We start from the raw sequence: 26,480 nt of genomic DNA, 5'->3' as shown, positions 1-26,480 counted from the left end.
GACCTGTCATGGTGGCTTTTGTTTGCTCTACAAAGTCACGCTCCTCGGTGCAGGGATATTTGAGGGGCCAGCACAGAACCTCACAGACGCGGGGAACAGGGTGGCGGAGGAGCCGGCCCCGGGGAAGGCGGGAGCTGGGACCTCGTGCGGCTGTCGTGCCCACTGCACAGTCGCTCTCCGTCCCGCCAAACTTTGCCTCCCAAACGGCAAGTTCAAAGATAAAAACCTTACGGACCCCACAATGCTGACTGTCGGGCTTTACGCATCCAGCGTGGGGCCCTTCTGTGCGTGGAGCCCTGTGCCGCCCGCCCGTCCAACCTGTGCCCAGGCGGGGCTTCAGGCCTTTGTGGGGTGGTCTCGAGGCGTAAGATCTTGAGACACCAGAGCCCCAGGGTGACATCCCGGCCCCGCCCCGCCCAGGCCCCGGGTGGGCAGTGGCCACGTGGCCCCGAGGTCCCGACTTACCACCCCCCACCAGAGGGCGTCCGCGTAGCTGCCGAACTCGACCTGGCCCGACTCGTTCACGGCGTCCTTCTCGGCCAGGTACACGAAGTAGGAGGAGAAGATGAGGCCCAGGAAGCCGATGTACAGGGTGGTGATCAGCTCCTGGGAGACGGCAGAGGAGGTGTGACCAGCCGGCGCCCATGGGCAGCCGGGGCCCTGCGCACCCTCGCCGGGCAGACATCACAGGGGGCGGGGCCTGCCGGCGGCAAAGCCCCAACACTTCCCACCGAGTTGACATAAATGCCAGCGTGTCTCACACGCAGACAGCGGACTTCAGAAATAACATTTTCCCCAGCTCGTCAGTGGCAGTGCTGGGTCTCAGCCTCCAGGAGCGAGACCAGTGCCCTGGGCCACCAGCCCGGCTCTGTTTCCTGCAGAGCCCCGGTGAGACGCGGGGCGGGGCCTCACGAAGGGGTGCGGGTCGGCCGCCTCCGCCTTCACGGCGCTGATCGTGATCTGCCCCGGTTTAGATTTCGGGGCCTCTCGGACCCTTTTCCGTGTGGCATTTCTGTCTTTCCATCTGCCCGACAGTCTCTTGTCCCGGCTTGAGGGACGTGGGCACCACCTGCCTGGCAGGCTGGGGACACTGGCCCCTCAGCTTGGGGGCAGGACAGCCCAGCTGGCTCAGGCCGAGGCTGGGCCGAGACCCTGTCCTCCCCCCCCGGACCACCCACCTGGCGGTGGATGAAGACCACCGAGCCCAGCAGCCTCCACGTGCCCCCCTGGCGGTCGACGTGCAGCATCCGCAGGATCTGGAGGAAGCGGATGCCCCTGCGGAAGACAGGTCGCTGGGCGCCCCTCCCCCATGCGCCCCTCCCCCTCCCCCGTGCGCCCCTCCCCCTCCCGAAGCCCAGGGTCAAGGTGGGGGCAGCACCCCAGGCCCGGAGCCAAACCTGTACATTTCTCAATTCCTTTGGCCCCCAGACCACCTTCTGGGGGCGGCCCCAGGATCACCCCAGTTTACAGACGAGCAGACGGAGGGCCCCAGACTGTCAGGTCCCAGCCTGAGTCCCAGAAGTGAGTAAGCGCTCCTGTCCGACTCAGCACCGGCCCTGAGCCTAACCGCCCCCCCCCCAGCACGCGGCCCCGCCGCTCTCACACCCCCGCACCGGGGAGCCCGCAGCCCCGCCTACCTGATGGCCGAGGTGGCAAACACCTGCCCTTTGGAGCCCACGCAGAGGACGACCATGGAGGCCACGACCACGATGAGGTCTGGAGGGGACAGCGCCACCGTCACCAGCCTGGCAGCTGGACACCGGCAAGGAGCCGGGCGGTCAGGCGGGACAGGGCCCAACAGTGGGGACACGGGGACACCTCAATGGGGAGACCAGGCCCTCCGTCCCAGGCACGTGCACAGGCCACCCGAGCCTACCTCCCCAGCCCTGTCTCGCAGGCCGCTGAGGGCAGCGGAAGCCCAGGTTGTGTTGAGCTTGACCAGACCCCCTGCCCTGTGAGCAGCCTCTCGGGACAGAGGACCTGGGCGCTGAGGCTGGCTCCTGTGTGGGGGACCTGGGAGGTCACCCCACTGGCCTTGGGATCCTGCCCTGTCACAGGCGGAGGAGGGACTCTGCCTGGTGGTGTTCGTGATGGGGGTCCACCTGCCAGATTCTGGGGGAGGGGCTCAGCTCTTGCCAGGAAACCGCGGGGTGAAGCTTCCAGGGGGGCGGGCGTGACTCACCGATGATGGAAATGGGCTTGCGGGCAAAGCGCAGCCGGCCCCAGATGCCCACGTACTTGCTGCGGCAGCCGGCTGACCAGAGGCGGACCACGTACTCCGTCCCAAAGAACACGACCAGGACGATCTCCTGCGGGGACAGAGGGACGTGAGCTCACCTCAGGCCCCTCCCCCCTGCACCCCTCCCCCTCCCCCGTGAGCCCACTGAGAGCAGGCGGCCTGGGCCCCCGTCTGCTGCATCGCCCACCTGGACAGGCCCAGGTCCACCACCGCATTCAGTACCATAGAAAAAAGATTAGACACTATGACTAAGTGGGATTTATACCTGGAATGCAAAGACAGTTCAGCACATAAAAATCAACCAATGTAATACATGACATTAACAGAACGGAGGGAAAAAAATCACATGGTCTCCTGATCGCAACAGATGCAGAAAGAGCATTTGACAAGATTCAGCACCCTTTCATGATAAAAACAGTAAACAAACTAGGAATAGAGGGAAACTATCTCCGTGTAATAAAAGCCATATATGAAAACCCCGCAGCGAACGTCATATCAACGGAGAAAGGCTGGAAGCTTTTCCTCTAGGATCAGGACCGAGACAAGGATGCCCACTCGCACCACGTCTATTCAACAGAGTACTGAAGTCCCAGCCAGAGCAATTAGGCAAGAAAGAGAAATAAAAGGCTTCCAAATTGGAAAGGAAGAAGTAAAATTATCTCTGTTCACAGACGATATGATCTTATGTGTAGAAAGCCCTAAAGATTCCATGCGAAAACCCTGTTAGATCTAATAAATGAGTTCAACAAAGTAGGATACAAAGTTGATCACAAAAATCAGTTGCATTGGGCTTCCCTGGTGGCGCAGTGGTTGAGAATCTGCCTGCCAGTGCAGGGGAGACGGGTTCGAGCCCTGGTCTGGGAAGATCCCACATGCCGCGGAGCAACTGGGCCCGTGAGCCACAATTACTGAGCCTGTGCGTCTGTAGCCTGTGCTCCGCAACAAGAGAGGCCGCGATACTGAGAGGCCCGCACACCGCGATGAAGAGTGGCCCCCACTCACCACAACTAGAGAAAGCCCTCGCACAGAAACGAAGATCCAACACAGCCATAAATAAATAAATAAATTAATTAATTAAAAAAATCAGTTGCATTTCTATACACAAACCATGAACAATCTGGAAGGGAAATTATAAAACAATTCCATTTACACTAGCACCAAAAAGAATAAAGTACTTATGAATTAACCAAGGAGGTAGGACACTTGTACAATGAAAACTAAACAATACTGTTTAAAGAAATCAAAGACGACCAATAGATGGAAACACATCCCACGTTCACGGATTGGAAGACTTAATACCGTCAAGACGTCAATGCCACTCAAAGGGATCTGTAGACTCAATGCAATCCCTCTCAAAACCCCGATGACAATTTTTGCAGTAATAGAAAAAGCCCTCAGATTCACACGAAATCTCGAGGGCCCCTGGATAGCCACAACAAGACGTGGCCCATCCACACGACGGAATATTCCTCAGCCTTAGAAAGGAGGGAAGCGCTGGTGCAGGCTACAGCGTGGATGGACCTGAGGACGTTGTCAGCTCACTCCCAGCTGGTGCCCTGCCCTGTCCCCACCCCGTCCCAACCCAGGGAACCCAGCCCCGTCTGGGGACTCCCGCTCCCATGCCCGGCCTTGCCTTCCCCCACCATGGAGCCCACCGGGAGGGGGTAACCGGACACCGGCTCCCGGATACCCATAACTAGGATGGAATGCTCATACCATCCAGCTTGTGTGTGGGGCAAGCTCGGGGGATGATGGGAGAAAACGTGGGACATTTCCCGCTTTCCTTTTGCAAGAAAGTTCTTGGTTTGCCACGTCAAGTTCTTCAGGGTCAGGGTATGTACGGTCGGGGGCACGTGGGGGATGGTGGAGAGTGAGGGAGGGGGGACGCTCGCAGGCTCTGTGGCCTCAGAGGGTCGTGCTGGCGCCCCCTCTGTCCTCAGCTGGAGGGTGGCTGAGCCCACCGGGGAAGGGGCCGTGTTTACCTGCCCGCCGCCCTCTCCCCAGCCCTGGAGCATGCCCGCCTTGGTTGGCCCTGGACACGGATCTGCTGAGTGAGTGAGTGAATGAATGAATGAACGAACGAACGAACGATCAGACCAACGAGCGACCGAGGGCTCCCTGGTACCAGGGCTTCGTCTCGGGCGTGTGTTTCCCGCGATTCTGGCCCAGCCGGTCCTAAGTGGGTGTAAGGAGATGACAGACAGGAGGCCCTAGCAATGAACGACGGCGTAGGGGGGGAGCGGCTGGAGGGGCCGGCTTCCAGTGTTTGGCCATCTCGACAAGGGCCGCAGAGCCACCACCTCTGGGTCCCCAAAGCTGAGACACCAGTGCTGGCATCTTCACAGAGGAGGGGTCACCAGACTGCTGATGGCCCTGAGGGGGCGGACAGAGTCCCCCAAAGAGCAGTCCTCAGGGTCTCCATCCCAGCTCTGCAAATCCAGACACCGCCGGGCTGATGAGTCACTTAGCAGGTTTGTTCTTATTTCGATGCGTTATTTTGTTACTTAAATACCTTCTCCAGCCGCGTCCTAAGCATATTCGAAGCGGTAGAAATCTTACAAACATCAGGTAAGAGCTTACTGCATTTCAGTCTTGCAACAGACCTTCTGATAAATAAGTAACTCCCAGGGCTGGCTGTTGACGCTGCATGTCTCCCCCTCCCCCCAGATTATCCTGGCCTCGAGCTCAGAGCTCCCCCTGCCCTCTTGGGGCTGGCGGGCTGGGGCTGGGGGACTCTCCCAATGGAGGGGTGAGAGGTAGGAATAATTTAAAACAACGCTAAGCCCCAAGTCCCATTTGAGTCTGGAATGCAGCTCGAGGCCGGGATGGACATGCCACCAGTCCACCACCGGACATGCCACCAGTCCACCACCGGCATGCTGGGTGGGAGAGAGCCCGGACCGGGGCGGGGGGAGCACACGTTTGCCCCAAGATCAAATGATCCCCACGCCGTCAGCCTCGAGCGCTGGGCAGGGTGGCACTTGGGGCCAAGGCCGGGACCTCCAGGGCGTCGCCGTGGCCCAGCCATCACCATCTTTGGGAGCCACCTGTCCACTGACCTGGGTGCCAGGAGGGCAGACAGGCTGGCCTGAAGTTCTGGACCTGCAGGGACTCTGGAATTCTTTCACCAGAGGGGCCTGGGCCACCCTGGGCTGGGGGCTGCTCTGGGGGCTTTGACTGGGCTGGACTGTCCATCTGTGGAGGCCAGTAGGCTAGGGCCTGCCGGAGGGCTGACCCCCCAAGTCTTCCTGTGGGGCTGCCCCTGACTCAGGGGAGAGCACCCCCAGTCCAAAGCAGGCTCACGGAATGGCAGGGCTGCTTCCTCTTAGCTCCGGGGAAAGGGGGACCAGCCTCCAGCCTCAGTGACCCAGACCCAGAGGATGACCCCCCGAACCCCTACCCCCGGCCACCCTCCCTGCCCTGGGTTTTCTCCAGCCGGCAGGGGCAGGCCTGCAGCTCGGTTGTCTCTGCAGACCAGGCCCTGAGCAAGCCCCGGAGGGGAACACAGAGGCCTCAAGCTCCCCCCAGAGCCTGCCCACCTCAGCCCCTGCCTCCACACCCCAGCTCAAGCCACCGCCCTGGCCCCACGGCCCACACTAAGGGTCAGGGCTTGCCCCGGCTCACCCGAGAGCCTATCGCCGGCCCAAGGCACGCGCCCCTCCCCGCCTGGGCCCGAGTGCTCGGCCTGGGGCCCTGTCCTTCCAGCTCCTCCCCCCCCCCGCCCCCCAGGTCCCCACACCCCCCTCGGTCCCGCTCAGGCCCCCCCCATCACACCTGACCCCTCCACTGATAAGAGTCAGCCCAGAGGCCCCTGTCCACGAGCCCACGTGGTGTCTGCATGCCCGCATGTGAGCAGGGGTCAAGGATACTGGCCAGAGCACGGCCCTGAGCTCTGCCCCACAGATATGGGGAGAAGGGGCCGTCCTCGTGTCAGGGACCTCCGCTAAGACCGCAGTCACCAGAGGGACGAAGGGCCCCCTCCCACCTGGCCACTGTCCCTCAGACAAAGCAAGGTCGCCTCCCAGCTGCACTTGGCCTCATGGACCAGGGACCTGTGAGCCGGCCAGGCACCAACACCAGGGCACAGGCCCGAGAATCCCCCGCCTGTGGGAAGCAGACCAGGCACTCAGACGTCAGGGCTCCAGGCAGCCACGAGCCCCGCACCTGGCGGCCGTGCCCCTCCTTCTGTGAGTTTCAGAGCAGCGGGTCCTGGGCTCCCCATGTGTCTCACAAGCAGCGGGGTTTGGGGTGGCTCTTGGCAGTATTATTTGTAATGTTTAGAATTATTTTAAAAAACAAAGTTCCTAAGAAACAACTCAATTAAAAAATGGGTATGAAACTCGAATAGGCATTTCTCTGGAGAAGACATACAGACGGTCAAGAAGCACATGAAAAGCTGCTCAACACCACTGGCCGTCGGGAAACGCAAATCGAAACCACAGCGAGACACCGCCTCACACCCATCAGGACGGCTACTATCAGGGAAGCGAGATAAGTGCTGGCGCGGATGCAGAGAAACTGGAGCCTTGCGAACGGTGGGCGGGAATGTAAAATGGTGCGGCCGCTGTGGAACAGTGTGGAGGGTCCTCGAAAACTTAAAAATAGAATCACATGTGATCCAGCAATTCCACTTCTGGGTATAGCCTCAAAAAAAAAAAAAAAAAAGAAAAGAAAAGAAAGCAGGATCTCAAAGGTATTTGCACACCCGTGTTCACAGCAGCACTATTTACAACAGCCGAAAGGTGGAAGCAACCCAAGTGTCTGTCGAATGAACAGATACACAAACTGAGGTCCGTCCACACTACGGAATATTACTCAGCCTTACAGGGAAGGCAATTCTGACACAGGCTGTGATGTGGGCGAACCTTGGGGACACTACACTCAGTGAGAGAATTCAGACACAGAAGGACAAATCCTGTCTGATTCCACCCACATGAGGTCCCCGGAGGAGTCACGTCCATAGAGACAGAAAGTAGACGGTGGGGTCCCGGGGCTGGGAGAGGGGAGTGAGTGTGTAATGGGGACAGAGTCTCTGCTTGGAAAGACAGAAACTTCTGCAGGCAGATGGCGTGACGTTCCCTCAACAGCGTGAATGTACTTAATGCCGTCAAACTGTGCACTTAAAAGTGGTTAAGATGGTACCCTGTATGTTCTATGTATTTTACCACAATGTCAATAAAAAGAAAGCCTTTCGGTGGCTGCCGGGGGCCGGGGGAGTGAGGAATGGGGGTCACTGCTGACGGGTGCAAGGTTCCCTTTCGGGGTGACGACAAAGTTCTGAAACTAGACGGAGGTGGTGGTGGTACAACGTTGTTAATGCGTTAAATGCACTTGAAAATGGTGACCTGTGCGGCGAGTGTGTTTTTCCATGACACAAACGTCCCCTGCCCCCGGGCGCTCTGCGCTCAGGCCTCTGCCTGGACCTTGGGGCCGGCCCCGCGGGGCAGAAACCGCCGTCCTTGAGCCGCTGACTCCTAATTTTGTGGTCCATTGTTAGTTCACTGTTAAATGAGCAAACGGAGCACGGTGATTGCCTGCAAAGGTCACTCGGGTGCAGCCGCGTCCCCAGTGGAGGACAGTGCAGGAAGCGAGGCGCAAAGGCCAGGCCGCACTGGACACGGGCGGGCACTGGACCCCCGAGACAGTGCGGCGCTGGGCCGAGGGTCCCGGCTACCAACAGGACGCCCAGGGCCCGGCTCGCTCTGCACGAGGAGGCCCCGCCATCGGGCAGATGGACACGGGGACCCCCGAGCTCGACCAAGTTACAAGTAAGGGGAACAGCCCGCACCCGCCTTCGGCGTTTTGGGGTAACGGCAGTCAACAGCAGATCCGCAAATCCCGAGAGTCAAGATAAAGGCTCAGAAAAGCAGGTGCTTCTCTGGGTTTTCCAGCCCCGGTACGCAAAGGGGAAAGGGTGCGGATCCCTTGGGCGTTTCGTAATCCCCGTGGCACCACTTCCCACCCCCCCAGAAGGGTGAAGGTCCACGCGGCCGTCTTATCTATTGCTTCGTTTTTATCAGCTCGTGAGTGCGTTCTGAGGCTCAGCCCTGCCCGCACAGCCTGGCTCAGAAGCGCTGGGAACGGCCCGCGGAGCACGGCCCCGGGTGACAGAAAGCGAGCCGGCCCGGAGGCTAAGCCCCGCGCGTTGCCTGTGCGCAGAGCCTAGCTTCTCGGATGAAAGCGCTTGTTTTGTTGTTTTTGCTGAACAATAAAGGAAACCTCACGGATCCTCATCGCTCTCCCCCTGGTGCTTAGATGATACTGCTCTGTTATCCTCATGATGAAAAATCAATTTTAAAGAGAGTTGGAAGGTTAACTGCCAGGAATTAAGCACTGAGATTTGTGGGGTGGAGGGGTGGGGGCCGACGGAAAGCAGAAATTGGGGTTGAGGACAAAAGGCACGGCACCCTCCCAGGCGGCCGTGTGGATGCCAGACGTGGGCAACTCGGAGATGGGGCCTGGGGGACCCACTGCGGGAGCTCCTGGTCCCTCGAAGTCTTCTGGGTGAGAAGGACGCCTGTGCTTTCTGGGGTAAACAGGATTTCACCAGACAGATGGGGGAGCCTGGAGGAGGGGTGGACTTGGGGGCCAGGCCACGCCGCCCGTCAAGGCCAGGGGCGCAGGCCACCAGGGTGAGGTCTCTGGAAGAGGTGCGGGCCGCCTGGCCCTGGCCGGGTGTCCCCAGTGGGGGGGGGGCTGGGGTCCCCAGCACAGAGCCCGGTCGGCGGGCTCCAGGGCCAGCTGTTCCACCTCCACGGGGGACCGATAAGCCACAGGGGGGGCCGGCCTCGGCATTCCCGGGAAGGTCCGCTGGCCGGAGGGCGCGGAGCCGGCCTGCGTGCTGCTCAAAGGCTCTTTGTTCAGGGGCCTGCCTGAGGCCAGCTGCTCCCAGCCGCGCACCCATGCGAGGGCCATGGGCCTCCTGGTGACATGTGCTGGGCACAGCTGGCCGCCCTGCCCCCCCCGCCCCCGGAACACCAGCACCTCCACCCAGCCAGAGCTGCCGCATGCTGTGGCCCTGCACAGGGCCGGGATTCTGCCCGCCCAGGACCCGCTGCGGGGCTGACCCCCACACCCCTCCCCACCCAACTCCCCCTGACCCGTGGGGAGCCCCTGTGCTCGGCTGTGTTCCCCGGTCCCACGGCCTCCCTGGATGCACGGTCACCACCTTGCCCCTGGGCCCCTCTGCGCCCTGCCCGAGGTCCCAGCGGCCCGAGGTGGCCGTGACGGGGTCAGTGGGCCAGGCCCTGGGTCCGGCGCTGGGAGAAGGGAGGGGGTGGCCCTGTGGCCCGAGAGGCATCCACGCTAGGACAGAGGGGCAGGCCGGCCCCCGAAAGCATCCACCCTCCCGCAGGACAGTGAGATCCAGGGCCACCAGACGCCCAGGGCTGGTGACCCGGGTCAGCCCCTCAAGCCCGCGGTGCCTCAGTGACCCCGTCTGTGAAATGCGGGTGCTGGCGGACCCACCTCCTCGGGCTGTGGGGAGGAAGGATCTAGAAGACAGGGTCGTGTTGAGTGGGGAGGCGGTCCCCAGCACAGGTGGGGAGGCCTAGGGGAGGGCCCAACCCAGACGGGTCTCACAGCACCGACGGCCCTCCTGACTGGCGCCCAGACCCCATCTGACAGATGCTGAACCTTTTGCTGCCTGTCCTGTCCTGAGCTTGTGTGCCCCCTCCCCGACCAGGCAGCAGCGCTCAGCCCAGCCCGGGGGACCCCTCCCCATGCCACCTCGTCAGCTGTCTGTCCAAGGCCGGGCCTATCTTTACCCCAGCAGCCCAGTCCAGCCCCGAGCCCACAAGGCGCCCACCTGCTGCTCAAAGGGCCACGTGGCAACTCCATGTGGGGTTTCCTTCCTCCTTGATGGGCCTGCATCCCCTCCCCAGAGAGGGTCGGGTCCCCTGGGCTCCCCCTTGTACCGTCAACCCCAGCCTCACGGGAGCCACATCTGACACTTCACGACGACTCCACAGGCTGAGTGGCCACTGGGCAGGGCCCACCTCCCACAGGGGCACCTCCTCCACCACGAGCTCCCTGGGAAACCCTCTTCCAGGGAGCAAGCAAAGCACAAGGACGCCCCTGGAGCAACCCCTTCCTGCAGCCAGCTGCTCAGGACCCCACTCCGTGGAGAGCCAGGGTGTAGTGGGGGTCAGTCCAGGCCCCTCCAGCACCACCACCGCCCCCTTCGTCCTCTGTCCGAAGTTCTGCAAGTAACTGCAAACCCCAGCGCCTGTCACTCCAGGCACAGCAAATGGGTCCGAGCCCCGAGGGAGTGGGTATGTGATGGGGGTTTCAGCAAGACGGGGGCCTTGGGGCACACCGTGCCCTGGCCCGTTCTCGGGCCCGTTCTCGTGGGGGCCAGATCCTTCCCAGCATCGCAGGCTGTTGGGCTCAGCCTCTGGAAAAAGGCCGCCCGCCTGCAGTGGGGAGGAGAGCGGCGCGAGGCCATTTTAATTTCCCGTGGACTGACGGTGCCAACCCAACTAAAGTCACACGAGCCGCAGGTGGTTTACTGAGATGCCTCCAGCCCTGGGACCAGCGACACGGGGGTGCCCAAGCGCCGCCCGCTTCCTCCCCACCTGGCCGTCCCCAGGTCAGCGGGCGGACAAGGTTCGGCGCCCCGACACCTGGCTGGCACGGGAGAGTCAGACGCGGCCGAGAAGAGGGCCCCCGGGCGGTAGTCTGGGCAGATTCTGACAAAGCAAAGCCTGCTCGTCCCCCAACCCCAGGGTGCCTGGCAGACGGTGGGCACCCAGGAGGCATTTGGTAAAAAAAAAAAAGAGAAAAATGCGTGTGTGTGTGTTTACACAAAATATAACCTACATATTTTACTGTATTATTATTTGCTTTCCACGAGTGAATTTCAACCCCCTGGGGAGATGCACTTGTGAAGACAATGAAGCCACTGGCAAGTGACGTGGGCAACAGCGTGGAAATGACAAATGTCCCGTCGGCGTTGGGCCCGGACGGGGGCCCGGGAAGCGCCCTCCTGCACGCAGAGGGGCTGCTTTCATCACTGAACGCGGCCTGCGTGCTCCCCACTGGCCTCCTCTCCCCGATGGCCACGGAGGAGAGCGCTGCTTAATCCCCAAATAGTCAAGCCTTTTCGGTGACCTTGTAACCATTTATTTCTAATTGTATTGGGCTTTGATGAGAAAATGTGAACAGCTAATTCTCAATTTTTCCAAGTGTGTTAGGTGTTTTTATGGCCACATAAAGTGACTGGTCTTTACAAGTGTTCCATGGGTGTAAACAAAACACTTCCGTGATTAGGATGCACAGCTCTAGTGCTGGTTTTGAAATGTGGGAAGAGGGCCTTCCACCGTGCGGCCCACCACCCCGGAATTAGGGCCTGTAGCCCCAGCTGACTCCAGGCAGGGCAGAGGGGAGCCGTGCCCATGGACCCTAAGCTCTTCGTGACGGTTGTTTGAAGGAGCCACATTTGGGGATGCCTGTTGCCTGGCTACAGGTAACAGGGACTTATTTGGGCTTACTGTTGGAATCTGAAATTGCTCACAATTGCAACGTGTAGCCATCCGGGTCTCTACTGATATTTTCGTCTGCTAGAATCGGCCCGTGCTGAGAAAGATGCGCTAAAATTTCCCGTGAGCATCACCGTCAACCCCTGCATTTCCAATAGCGCTTGCTTTACGTATTTTGTTATGCTCTCTGATGCATAAAGTTTTCTCCCCTAGAAATGGTGCCTTGTCCAGGCTGGTCTCAGCACGGACCCTGATGCTTCCACCCTGCTTTTGTTTTTTCCTTTTGTGTGCACTTGCTGGGCATCACTTTGGCCACCCCTTCATTTTTCAGCTGTCATCACCGGTTTGCTTGACTGAATTCCTCTGAACAATGTATTTGTTAAAAATAAAAACCCTTCTGACAGTCTCTGCCTTTTAACAGAGGCATTCAAGCCATTCACATTTAGTGTAAAACTGGATACGTCTGGCTTCTTTCCACTTTACCGTCTATTTGCTATTTCACTTGGTTTGTTTCTTTCATTCTCTTCATAGTCGTCAAGTTGATCAGTATATTACCCATTTCCTTTTTCTTCAAGGATTTGGGAGTTTCACTGAACCCTTCCATCCCATCACCGTGATCCTTCGGTTCCTTAACTCGTAACCAAACTTGCTCTGGCCTAGGAACAGTTTCCACTGTAGAGTTTCCCCTACGGCTGTCTCCCCAGTGAGGCAGGAATTGGCGCGACTTTGTTCCTGTCAGTGGCTCTGTGGGTGAATAAAGCAACTCCAATGTTGCTTTTATAGACCCCACGAAACCCTGCAGCTTTTGCAAGAACGCTAACTTCACCTTGCAGTCAACCAGCATCCTGTGGTCGGACACAGACGGTGGGGACATGGCAGGGAGCAGGCGTGGCAGGCGGGGTCTCTGGGACAGGACTGAGGACAAGCGATGACTTCATCATGGGACATCTGCATGCTGTGAGGATTCTGCTTTCCTTCCCTACAGCCACTCTGGCAACTGCCTGCTGTGACGATGAGAGATGGAGGACCCACCAGGCTTCAGAATCTCAACGACTCTGGAAACCAAATAAATTCGTTATCTGGTTTTTGCTTCCACATTTCAAGAGGCGAAACTCTCCACGTGCCTGCACTTAGGTATCTGGGAACGTCTTCCTCCCAAGCAGATGAAAAGAAGGAAACGACCCATCCTTCGCTTCCTTCCTTCATTTATTCATCCTGGTCTCAGCCCAGTGACCCCCCACCCCCCAGAACTGCTGGGCCAGCTTGCCATCTTCCCAATGCTGGGAACACCAGAGCCCGATCCTTTGTCCATCCAGCTGCACCTACTGTGTGCCAGGCGCTCTGTGTGGACCACGTCCTTGATGCACATCCACGGGCCTGCCCCTGAGAGCATCTGACATCTCCGTGAGCCACTCGGCACACTCCTGCTGGGCACCTGGATGCCCAGCCCATGCCCGAGGCCACCCTCCTCCTGGGGGCTCAGGGAAGAGCACAGAGGGCTGGGGCAGCAGCTATGTCCTCAGCGGCCACCTATTTCCTGGGCCTTCACCTTTGCAACTCCTCCCCTGCCCCTCAGCCCCCTTCTCCCCTCAGTGCCACCTTCACAGGGGTCTGCCGGCCCATCCCCACCACCAGCTTCCTCTACCGCCCAGTCCTCTCATCATATTAGAAGCCCCCTGGTTTCCCCTCACGAGGTCACCGTTGTCACAGTGGGATGCAGGGCCGGAGCCCAGGAACCTCTCCCATCTCACTCTGGCTGAGTCCCGGGCTCTGAGCACAGCACCAAATCCAGGACCCGGGCTGGGCCGTTAGAACCACGGGCGACAACAGTCCCTGAGGGCTACTCGCCCCTCCCGCCAACAGGGGCAGGTCAGAATGACCCCCAACCTCCCTCGCTCAACAAGTCTGCCCCACTCGGGCACCATTCGGGGTTGACGTGTGTCCCTCCCAAATTCGTAAGTTGAAGTCCTGACCCCTCAAAATGTGACCTTATGTGGAAACATGGTCATTGCAGATGCGATTAAGTTGAGGTTACTACGATGGTAATCCCCTAATCCAGTCCGACTGCTGTCCTTATAAACGGGGGACATTAGGACATAGACACACACAGGAGAACCCCATGTGAACATGGGGAAGCAGAGGTCAGGGTGAGGCTTCCACAAGCCAAGGAATGTCCGTGGTCACCACCGAACCACCAGAGCTGGGGGAGAGGCCCCCTCCCAACCTCAGATACCAACCCCCCGCACCCTGATCACGAACTCCTGGCCTGAGGGGGCGGCACTGTGCCGGGGGCTCCAGCCTGACACCACGGCCGAGCCAAGGGTCCCGGGGGACGTCCAGGCTGTAGGCCCTGAAGCTTCGTCCTCCTGGGAAGGGGTCTCGGAACATCGGCCGCCCCTTTCCCACTCCTGATGGGAAACTCGTGATGCTGGCGGACAGCAGATGAGAAGCCAAGGCCCCTGGGTGGGAAGAGAGGGTGTGGCGGGAGAGGCACCGGGGCTCCGAGCAGAGGAAAGGCAGGCGGGGGTTTCGGGGAGGCAGGTCCTGAGCCCCAGACAGGAGTGGCTGGCGGGGGCGGGAGGGAGGCCGCCGTGCCCGTGGCAGCACCGTCAGCTGCCCGGCAGCCAGCGCTACACGTATTTAAAGCAAATCCCCCGTCTTCCCCAGGCGGGGAGCGCTGTTTCCGTCCACAGGGCAGCCACACGGGGTTGACTTTCAGCCCAGGAACCCCACTGCTGAGGGCTGTGAACCCCAAAGAAGCTCCGTCCCACCGATCTCTGCCTTGGCCACTCAGCTCGGGGAGGAGGACCATGGCGGGGGGGTTGGGAGGGGGTGGGATTTTCTCTGCCGAGCTTCTCGAAGTGTGTTACTGAAGAACTGACCCAGAACTAGAAGCAGACCACAGCGGAGACTTGGGGGTGAAAACCCTTCCTCGGGATCCGGTCCAAGCGCGGCGCTGCGTGCACTGAGGCTGCTCCCCCCGTGTGTGCGCGAGAGCACGTGCACGTGTGTGCGTGTGCGTGTGCGTGTGCGTGGTGTGCGTGCGCCCGAGCATGCCCGCGTGTGCGCTGCGCACGGGCCGTTCCTCTGTGTCCTGACAGCTGGGGACCTGCTCTGATGCTGCACGTCTAGAGATTTTAATGACAGGCGTGAATTTAAACAGTTTTTGTTTTTTCTTTCTTTCCTTTCAGGAATGTTTTAAGGGATTGAGAGGAAATTGTGCACGGATTTTGCTGTTTCAAGAGCTGATACGTGAGCAGCTTCAGACGACGTGTGTTGTTTTAGGGCCGAAGTTTACAAAGTAAGAGCGTGACACAAAGGCAGACGCACCGGGGACTCGAGAGCTGGCTACTTGGATTTCGCTCCTCAGAGAAGGGGCTGCCTTCCCAGGGAACAGAACTGGAAGGAAACGGCGAAAGTCTGATCTTCAGCCCCCCCCCCCCCCCGTCCCCGTCCCCCGCCCCGACGGTGACCTGTTCCCAGAGAGCTGGGGCAGCCCGCAGCCGAGGCGATGGGGAGGGGGCTTGGAGCAGCTCTGGGCCAAAGACCACCAGCCCTCTGGTGTCCCCTCTCGGGGCACCCAGGAGGGCCCCTGCATTCGGATAGCTGCGTGCGGATGCTACAAACCCCACGGTCCCTAGGCCGCCCGGGAGTGACACCCATCACAAGACGGTCTTGTCTCCAGTCTGGGCTCTGGGGCTCCGGCTCCTCGGGGACACAAACTATTGAAAGTTCCCTGAGAAGAAAAAGGGAACCCGAATAGCCCCGATCTGGGAACGACGTTGAATTCCTAACAGAAAATTTTCCCACTCACAAAACTCCGGGCCCAGATGGCTTCCCATCTCTACCAAACACCCACAGAGAAACACAGCAATTCTACACTAGCTCTGCCTAAAGCGAAAAGCAGGGACACTCCCCAACGCATCCTACAAGCCCAGTGGTACCCAGCGCCGAGAGCAGTGATGTTACAAGCAAACCACAGACGCATCCCTCGTGAACACACAGGCGAAAACGCTATGCTAAGTTTTAGCAAATCGAACCCAGCAACATATTCTTTTAAAATGCATCGTGACCAGGTGGGCTTTATGTTAAGAATTCAGGGTTGGCTTACGTTTGAAAACCTGTCAGTATAGGTCCCCATATTAAAAGTCAGAAAACACAGAGAATCATCTCGATAGATACAGGAAAAGCGTCTGACGAAATCCAACAGCCACGCTCGACACATGCTCTATTCCCAGCAAACTAGGAAGAGAAGAACTTCCTCGGCAGATAAAGGGCACGTATAAAACCCCAAAACTACGATCACGCTTAAGGGGGAGAGACCACTTGTCTCCCCACAAGATCAGGAACCAGACAAGGACAACTCCTCTCTCCTCACGACCACATCTTGTCGTGGAGGTCCCAGCTGGGCCATCAGGCAAGAAAGAGAAATAAAAAAACAAGAGAGATTGAAAAGGGTCCCAGGCAGCACATCAGACAAGAACAAGAAATAAAAGGCACAGAGATTGAAAAGGAAAAAACAAAGCTGACTTTATTTGGGACACCAGGCTCAGCTCCACAGAAAATCCTAAAGAATACCCCCCCCCCCAAAAAAAGCTTCCAGAACTAATAAGGTTAGCAGAGCCACAGGATGCGAGGTTGACATCCTAGCAACAAACGATCCAAAAGTGAAACTGAGAAAACGATACCATCTCAGTAGCTTCAAAACCAAGAAAAACTCGGTACCAAGTCTCACAAATTGCATGTGGGATCTGTGCCCTGACAACTAGAAAACACAGATAAGCGATATTTCAAACTATCTGAAGAGGCGCAGAGATCCCTCGTGTTCAGAAAACTCCGCTTTATTACGACGTGTCTGATACCTGAGTTCACCTAACGACTCACCGCAGGGCTAATCAAAATTCCAGCAGGATTCTGGGGGTAGAAATTAACAAACCGATTCTAAGATGTAAACGCAAAGGACTAGAATTGCCAACATACTTTTGAAAATGAACGAAATTGAGGGATTAACACAGCCTGATTTCAAGGCTTACGATAAAAGCCACATGAATCGAGGCAGGGTGATGGTGGCAGAACAGATTAGAAAGTCTAGAAACAGAGCCACGCAGATGGTCGACTGATTTTCATCAAAGGTGTCAAACTAATTCGATGGAAACAAGGAGCTGGAGGAACTGAATAACCACATGCACAAAAGAGTTCACCTCCGTCCATACCTGTCACTGTATATAAAATTAAACCCAAAATGGATCACAGATCTAAATATAAAACGTAAAACTATAAAATAGCCACAGAAAACAGAGGAGAAAACTCTCGGTAACCTTGGATCAGCAAATCGTTCTTAGAACACGAAAAGCATGAACCTTGGAGAGGGGGGGAAAAAAACCCTGAAAAATCGGACTTCATCAAAATTAAAAACTTCTGTTCTTTTGAGAGATGCTGTTCAGGAAAAGCAAAGAGAAGCCACCGATGGGGAGAAAAGAGTTGCAAAACACAAACCCCGTCACTGAAATGTAATATCTAGACTTATATGTAAAATACACAAGCAACGCTTACAGCTCGCTAATACGACCAATGACCCAGTTACTCGGATGGGCAAAAACGGAACAGACGCTGGGTCCAAAAAGACAGCAAGTGGGCACACAGGGAGATGCCCCACGTCATCGGTCACCAGGGAAATGAGATTAAAGCCGCGGCAGGGGCCACACACCTGTTAGAACGGCTAAGGCATACGATTCGGGCAGTATTAAGTGCTGATGGGAACATGGATGATGGAAACAGACTTAGATGGAAGGAAGGAAAAAAACAGAGCAAAGTGTGGAAAACAGTTTGCAGTTTCTTAGAAAGGTCAACGTGCATCTAGCCCGTGGTCCAGCATCCCAGGGATTTACCCCAGAGAAATGAAGACATATGACCACTCAGAAACCTGACGGCAGTAATCAGGGTGGCTTTAATCATAACAGCCGAAAACTGGAAACAGCTCAAATGTCCATCAGCCCGCGAACAGATAAACAAACTGGGGTACATTTTATCCTTTCCAATTAAAAGGAAACAAATTACTGAACGCAGGCCACAACATGGACGAAGCTCAAATGTGTTCTGCTCCGTGAAAGAAGCCAGACACAAAGGCTACAGAACTCGGGATGCCTTTCAAATGACGTCCTGGAAAAGGCAGGACCATGGGGACAGGAAAGATCTGTGATTACCAGGTGCTGGGGGCGCGGGGGCGGGGGGGAGGGCTGCCAAGGGCACAGAGGGACTTTCGGGGGGTGGGGTGGGAATGTTCTAGGTCTTGATTGCGGTGGCGACTCTAAGACGGTGAAGGTTTGCCAGGACGCGCTGACCTGTCCACCTAAAGAGGAGAACTTTCAGCGAACGAAAATGAGACGGAATGAGAAAAATCACCAAACCGACCTAAGAGATGGACGAAAACAACAGATCGTTTTTAAAAAGACAAGTTCACGTATAAGGAGAGCGGCACTAAATCGAAGATCTGCCTGGGGGAGGCTTTTCTAAAACCACCCTGAGTGAGAAACTGGTCCCCCGTCTGCCCAGAGTAGACGCCTGACCCTCCCCAGGCCCGCCGAGCTCGCCCGGCCTCCTCCACCCCTGCTGACTGCAGCCCCCAGCCTCCAGGGCGGAAAACACTCCCCGCCAGCGGGACCCACGCTGCTGTCCCCCTGCTCGACCCCCGCCCCGGTGGTCTCCCCCTCCTCGCTGTCCTCCCAGGGGACGGGTGGTGTGCCGGCCCCCACATCCTGCTGACCCCCTTGGCGTCCGTCTCCCTCTCACGTCGAGGGTCCCCAAGGGCGGCTCACTCGCGCCGAACTCGCGGTTCACATCAGGCCCCAGGCTGGCTCAGGAGACCCTCAGGAAATAGGTGCTCACGAAGCCTGAAGCCCAGAGGACATCCAAACCTCACCCCTGGGACCCCAACCCCATTCGCAACCCAGCTGCACTGAGCCCAGGGTCACCCGCCGCCCACCCCAAGGCTGAGGGCTCCCTGGAAGACTCCTTCCAGAAGCTCCGGACCCATCCCCCTCCCCCAGAAAGCCCTTAGACTCACGGCCACGCTCCACCCTCCTTTGGAGAACCCCGGGCTCACGTGTTGGCTGGGTCCCTGCTGGGTGCCCACCTGGCACTCTGACCCTGGGAAGCGTGTCCCCGGCCCCGCACACACCCCGGGATGCTCTGCAGTCCTGGGCCCCCCAAGACCTCAGAGCACCCACACAGCTCCCCCGCCCCCCAGAGCGAGGGTGCCCCACCTGAGAGAGGGCCAGCCCGGCATCTCAGGCCCTCCCGCCCCTGCGAAGCCCCCAGCACCGTGACCCCCGCGTGACGTACGAGGGCAAAAGGGATGAGTGGAGGCTGGCCTCCCTGAGGAAGTGACATCTGGGCTCCAGCCTAAAGGACACGCACGAAGGCCGGACCCTGGGGAGTCCGCGTCGGGAGGTGGGGCTGGCGGGGCTGTGACCTCGCCTCAAGGGGCTCTGTGGGTCACGGGGGGCAGGAGGTGTCCCTTCACAGCGTGGGAAGCTTCCGGAGGTTATAAACAAGGCAGCACCGGATCTGACTGCTCCTTAAAGAGGTCTGTCCCAGCCGCCACGTCGCGGGTGCTGGTGAGGCCCGGCTGGGGGAGAGTGGTGGGTGGGCGGCCGGCAGGCTCTGGACAGGGGACGGGGGACAGCAGCGCTCAGACCTGGGATGGAGTAAAGGTCACGCCCAGATGGCAACGGGCCCAGGTCCTCACGGACACTCAGCCGCCCGGGGCCCAGCAACCCCAGGCCAGAGAGCCTGACCTCTATCCCATACCGGCCAAGCCCAGGCGGTCCCCAGGAGGACATGGGGCGCCCTCACTCCAGGGATGCTCAGAGCATGGCCCGGTTCATGGCCACGGAGTGTGGATGCTTCTGGAAAAGGAGAAATCACGAGAAGCCAGGACCAGAGAACCACAGGCAGGCTCTCGGGGGAGTCAGATGGGCACTCCCGCAGGCCAGGCGAGAGCCCGCAGGGTAGGGGGGCAGGGCACCCCTCGAACTGTGCGCGGAGACCCCAGGGAGGGGCACGCGCCCCTGGCCGGCTGCTCACACGCGGCCTGAGCCAGGGCCTCACACTTCGCGGCGGCCAAGCCTGCGCTGTCTGCTTTTGTAGGTGCTAGAGACATAAAAAGAGCAGTGGCGGCCGCGCTCTGGGGGAGGGAGGAAGAAAGGCGGGCGCGCACGGGCGCTTCAGGGCAGCGAGCCCGCTCTGTACGACCCCGAAACACACGTCACCGCACATCTGTCAAAACCCACGGAGAGAACACCCCAGGCGGGACCCCTAATGTGAGCTGTGGACTTGAGTTAATAGTAGCCAATCAAGTCGGTTCATCGATTGTAACAAACGCCTGCAACACACGGTGTTCACGATGGGGCCACGTCGGGGGGTGGGGGTGGGGGTAAGTGGGAACCTTCTAAGCTTTGTGCTCCATTTTTCCATAAGCCTAAAAGTGCTTCGTAGAATTAATGAGTTTCATAGAATTAACTTTAAGAAAGCAGTTTGTTGGCACAAACTCCGCCCACCTGTGTCGTGCTGTCTCTGGCCGTGCACTCCATATCCACGGATCCGGGGGCGCGTGTGGCCGGGAGGCCGGCGATAGTTACCCTCGGGCTGCTACGGAACCGCTCACCGACCCGGGCCTGTCCCTCCTCAGGCCTGACCGCCTTCCTGTCCTGAGGGCAGTGAGTCCCCCAGCATCCTACTCACAAAGTGGCCCTGTGGTCTCCCGGCCACAACAAACTGTAGAGTGGAGACAGAGGCTCACGCCAGGTGGCTGGCGGACAGGGGGCCAGGTGGCACGGAAGGGCCGAGCAGGCCTGGGGAGCTGGCCACGGGCTGCCACTCACGTCCGCTGCCCCCCAGGCGTCCCCAGGCCGCGGCCTACCTGCTGGAGGAGCACGCAGACCACCTCTTCTTCCCACTGCAGGCACCTGGGGGCAGGAGAGCCCGCCCTCGGGCCGAGTGGACAGACAGGGGCTCCCGGGAGCAGCCCTGCTCAGCCAACAGGCACAGAGACCCCCAGAAACAGACCTAGCACAGCCAGGGCACCAGGCAGCACTGGGCTCCCACCCGGCCCACCGCACGTCAGGCCCCGGCATCACCTGGCGGCGGCCTGGATGGAGGACAGGGCAGCGCCAGCCTGCCCCAAAGCCCCTTGCAGCCCCTCGGGGACCACCACCTCCACCGTGGCGCCGGCAGCTGAGACGCCCCCTTGCCCCAGGTGCGGGGGCTCTGGATACGGTTCGGGACCCAGGAGCTCACGACAGCATCCAAGACAACTGTCCAGTGGCTGAGGAATCAGGACACCAAAGAGGGTGAAACAGGGGAGGGGACCGCAGTGACAAGACGGCGGGCGGGGAGGAGACCCTACATGGCTTCCGGCCAGTTCTGGCTCCCCCCGGATCAGTTCAGGGCTAGGGGAGAGTGCAGGGTCCCTGTGTCTGCGTGGCGTCAGGGCCTGGCTGCAACACATACAGACACACACACGTATGCACACACCCAAGCACACAGTGAATGTACAGACAAACGTGCACACACAGGCACGCACACGCCTGCACACAGCTGGCTTACTGTGATGCAGTAAGACAACCCCACCTCCCCACAGACCTATAAAACCTTCTGCAGAAATGCTTTCCCCAAGGGACTGGTCAACTCTGCGAATGTCTCGGTGGAATCCAGCCATTTGCAGACATGTTCCCGTGACCCCCGCAGGATATCAGGGTACCCCTCTGCACCCACAAGGCTGAGAAAGGCCATATGAACTGCTGCGGAAAGCTTTCATCTAAACAGACTTTTCTTTCTTTGCTCGATATGAGATTTTAAAAATAGACCGCAAGAATATAGCAGATAACGTGACAAGAAAAAGTTCCCACCCCATTTCCTGCTTTTTCGCCATTTTGCCATACTTGGTTCAGATTTTTTTTTTTTTTTTTTTTTTGAGAAATAAAACCTGTCAGAATCAGTCAAAGCCTTCTCCTACCCTTCTCCCCAGAAGGAACCACATTTGGGGTACAAAGGACTCGCGCAATCAAAGTAAAATGATGCATCTGGTCAAGTCACCATCCATTGCCTCCCTGCTCCCTGCTGCTGCCCGCCTGCCCCTCCTCCACCAGTCAGAGGGCACCCCACGTCGAGCTCCGGCTCCCAAGAGGGAAAGCCCAAGTGCCCAGGGCAAGCCCCGAACCCTTCACACCAGGCTGACCCCCACACACACAAGAGCTAGGCACACGCTCAGGGTCTGGATGGGAGCCGTCCCCTCTGCCGGGAGCACCCCTGCCCCCCAAAACGCATGCATGACTCAGTCCTTCACCTTCACTCAGAGACACCTGCTCAACGAGGCCACCAGTACCCCCACCTCCCACGTCACTCATCCTTTTCTTGCCCTGAGTATTCAGTTGTTGATCCTGGATTTGTGGGGTCTGAGACTTATAAAAGAGGAAAAAGGAATAAGCCCGTTTTTTGTGGTACAGGTGGGGGTTAAAGGAGAACGATAATAACCAACAAGCCAGCTGCTAAAGGGGGAAGTCGAAAACAACGACTGAGGAAATTTTAAAAGGTATAGGAACAAAAGTAACTGTCAGAACAAAAGCGCAAGCCTTCCGAAATACCAGCATACTTTTAAAGAGCAAAGGATACACGTCTCAGGGAGAAAACTGCCACAGCAACTATGGCAAAATACGTGTAATTGTAGAAGACTACGGCAGAGTGAAACCAAGAACACCAGTCATGTTACTACAAGCGAATAAGCGTAACTCATCCTTTAAAAGTATTTTAATTTGACTCGCAAATGAAGACAACTATATGCTTCACACAAGAAACACACTTTAAATATAAAGACACAAAGAGGTTAAAAGTAAAATAAGTTCAGGGCTTCCCTGGTGGCGCAGCGGTTGAGAGTCCGCCTGCCGATGCAGGGGACACGGGTTCGTGCCCCGGTCTGGGAAGATCCCACGTGCCGCGGAGCGGCCGGGCCCATGAGCCATGGCCGCTGAGCCTGCGCTCCACAATGGGAGAGGTCACAACGGTGAGAGGCCCGCGTACTGCCAAAAAAAAAAAAAAAAAAAGTAAAATAAGTTTAAAAGACAGACTGTGCTAACACGAACGAATAGAAAGCCGAACAATGCAGATTTCAGAGCAAAGGAAGTTACCAGGATGAAGCTAAGTTACCAGGGTCAATTCATCAAGGGGACATACCGTTCTAAACACTAAAGCGCCCAATAACAAAGCGTCGAAATACACTGGCAAAAACTCCTAGAAATGGAAGAATGAAAAGATGGATCCGCAATCATAGGTGGAGATTTTGATACCCACCCCTTCTCTCAACAATGGAGAGAACAAGGAGACAGAAAATCCAGCATGGATACAGCAGCCCGCACAGCACTGCCGACCACGATGTCCTCATTGACGTTTACAGGACAGTCCTCCCAACAACAACAGATTGCACACTCTTTTCAAGTGTGCATGGGACATCTACAAAGATAAATCTTAGGCTGGGTCATAAGACAAGTCTTCATAAATTTTTTTTTATGTCTTAATAAATTTTGAAAGAATCAAATCACGTTAGGTGTTTTCTCTTACCACAAATGAGTTAAAGTAGAAATCAATAACAGAAAGGTATCTTGAAAATCCCCAAATGTTTGGAAAGTAATACGCTTCTAACTAACCCATGAATCAAAGAAGAAATCAAAAATGAAATTAGAAAATATGCCAAATTGGAATGAAAATAACACAGTACATCAAAATCTGTGAGATGCAACTAAAGTGGTGTTTAGACTACCAAACACCTACATTAGAAGAGAGATCTTTAATCAACGACCTCAGCTTCTACCTTAAAAGCTAGAAAAAGGTGAGCACATTACAACTAAGCAAACAGAAAAAAAACAATAAAAATCAGAGCAGAAACCAATGAAATAACAAAAAAGAAAAAACATCCAATGAAACCCCAAGATAAAAGTTGGTTATTTCAGATCAACAAAATCACTAAAACTCTAGCCAGACTGATCATAAAAAAAGGAACTAATTACCAATATAGAAATGAGAGAAGAGACATCGTCACAACCCTACAAATGTTAAAAAAATAATAATGAGATATTATGAACTTTGTGCCAATCAATTTAACGTCTTAGGTGAAATGAACAAATTCCTTGAAACACACAGAATACCAAGGTCTACTCAAGAAAATAGATAACCTGAACATAATTATTAAATGCGTTTAAAATCTAGTGAACAACCTTCTCACAAACAGAAGTTCAGGCCTAGATGGCTTTACTGATGAATTCCACCACACACATAGGTTAGAAATAAGACCACTTCTACCAAATTCTTCTCTCCACACGAAGAGAGAACACTTCCCAGAGCACTCTACCATGCCAGCATTACTCTGACACCAAAACCAAAAACATTATAAGAAAACTACAGTCAATATCCCTCATGAACTTAGATGCAAAAGTTCATAGCAAAATTTTAGCAAATTAAGTTCAACAATATCTACAAAGGGTAATAATACAACGTGACCAACTGGGGTTTATCCAGAAACACAAGCTTGATTTAACGTCTGAAAAATCAATCAATATAATTCACCATATTGAGACTAAAGGAGAAGAAAACATGATTATCTCAAGAGGTGTAGAAAAAGCACCTGACAAATTTCAACATCCATTTATGTTAAAACAAACAACTCTTAGCATTAGTATTAGAAGGAAAATTCCTCAGTCTAATAAAGGACATCTACGGAAACCTAGTAACATCACACTTGATAGTGAGAAACTAAACGTACTTCTGGGAAGGACTGAGAAGAAGGCAAGGATGTTCACTCTTCCCATCTCTATTAAACATTGTACTGGAGGGGCTAGCCAGTGCAATCACGCAAGAAAAAAAAATAGGCGTCCAGATCGAAAAGGAAGAGGTAAAATTGTCTTTATTTGCAGACATGATGATCGATGTAAAAAAAAAAAAAAAATCAATGGAATCCACACAAAAAATCTACTAGAAGTAAAAATTGAGTTACAGAGGTATCAATATAAAAGACATATAAATACCAAAATTAATTACAGCTCTAAACACCATTGACAATAGCATAAGAAAATATGAAAAACCTGGTATCTGACAAAAGAGGTACAAGGCCTTTCACTGAAAACCACAAAACATCTCTGACAGAAATTAAAGATCTACATACATGGAGAGATCTACAATGTTCGTGGGTCAGAAGATCTGATATCGGTAAGAGATTGATTCTCCCCCAGTGCATCTTGAGGTTCAATGCAGTCCCAAGCAGAATCTCACCAGGCTTCTTTGTAAAAATGGACAAGCAGCTTCTAAAATTTATATGGAAGTACAAAGGACCTGGAATAACCAACACAGCTTGAAAGAGAAGAGCAAAGGTGGATGATTTTCCTTATCTTAAGGCTTTTACAGAGCTGTAGTAATCGAGGCAATGTGGTATCGGCATAAAGACGGACTAAAAGGTCAATGCATCAGAAACGCATCGCCAAAAAGAGGCCCACGCTTTTACGGTAAATTGAGTTTTTAAAAGGGTGCCAAGGTGACTCCCTGGGTAAGGAATACTCTTTTCAGTGTACGGCACTGGAACAACTGGACACTCACATAAAAAAATTAAGAACTTCAAGTGAAATAACACCATTTGTAGCAACATGGATGGACCTAGAGATTATCATACTAAGTGAAGTAAGTCAGACAGAGAAAATATCATATGATATTGCTTATATATGGAATCTAAAATATGACACAAATGAACTTATCTACGAAACAGAAACAGACTCACAGACATAGAAACCAGACTTGTGGTTGCCATGGGGGAGGCGGGTGGGGGAGGGATGGATTGCAAACTTGGGATTAGCAGATGCAAACTATTATATATAGGATGGATAAACAACAAGGTCCTACTGTATAGCACAGGAAACTCTATTCAATACCCTGGGATAAACCATAATGGAAAAAGAATATGAAAAAGAATGTATATATATGTATAACTGAATTACTCTTCTGTACAGCAGAAATTAACACAACTTTGTAAATCAACTATACTTCAATAAAAATAAATTATAAAAATTAAGAACTTCAACCCACAATTTACATGGTAGACAAAAGGTAACTCACGGACCTAAATGTAAGCACTGAAACTAAAACCACCAGAAGAAAACACAGAAGAAAACCTTAGTAATCATGTATTTGGTAAAGATTTCCTAAATATGACATTAAAAGCATGAAACACATAAAAAATGAATTTGACTTCATTAAAATTGAGATCTTTTAGTTTTTAAAAGACACTATTAAATAAAGGAAAAGGAAAGCCATAGACTGGGGCGGAAAATATTTGTAAAACATATACCCTTGTATCTAGAATATATAAAGAACTTTCACAATCCAGGAAATAAGACAAACAGATCCATTTTTAAATGAACCAAAGGTCTGAAAGACACTTCACCAAAGAAGTCATACAGAGGCCAATACACCACGAAAAGATCCTCAACATCATTAGTCATTTGAAAATGAAAATTAAACCACAAGGAGACGGCACTCCCCCACCTTATCAGATTGACTAGAATGGAAGAGACCAACCCCATCGAGCGCAGGTGAGGACTGCAGGGACTGAAACTCTCACGCGGCTGGCGGGACTTATAAGTGGTGTGACCACTTCGGAAAACAGTTTGCCAGTTCCTTAAGCGATTAAATAAACACCTACCATAGTGTCCAGCCATCCTACCCCT

At 55.2% G+C, this 26,480-nt stretch overlaps 1 protein-coding gene across 1 annotated transcript in view; it reads right to left on the bottom strand.

Annotated features, from left to right (window-relative positions):
* KCNQ1 (potassium voltage-gated channel subfamily Q member 1) overlaps window positions 1–26,480 on the bottom strand; it is a 356,598-nt gene that overhangs the window by 262,266 nt on the left and 67,852 nt on the right. The window contains exons 3-6 of the mRNA XM_060158207.1: window positions 2,183–2,309; window positions 1,638–1,716; window positions 1,179–1,275; window positions 466–606 (exon numbers count right to left, since the gene is read on the bottom strand). Coding sequence (XP_060014190.1) covers window positions 466–606; window positions 1,179–1,275; window positions 1,638–1,716; window positions 2,183–2,309 — 444 coding nt within the window. The remainder of the gene's footprint in view (window positions 1–465; window positions 607–1,178; window positions 1,276–1,637; window positions 1,717–2,182; window positions 2,310–26,480) is intronic.

The sequence above is a fragment of the Lagenorhynchus albirostris genome, chromosome 9, assembly GCF_949774975.1.
Source record: "Lagenorhynchus albirostris chromosome 9, mLagAlb1.1, whole genome shotgun sequence".
Lineage (NCBI taxonomy): Eukaryota > Metazoa > Chordata > Mammalia > Artiodactyla > Delphinidae > Lagenorhynchus > Lagenorhynchus albirostris.
The sequence above is the reverse complement of the archived record's forward strand: the minus strand, read 5'-3'. Positions and strand labels throughout refer to the sequence as shown.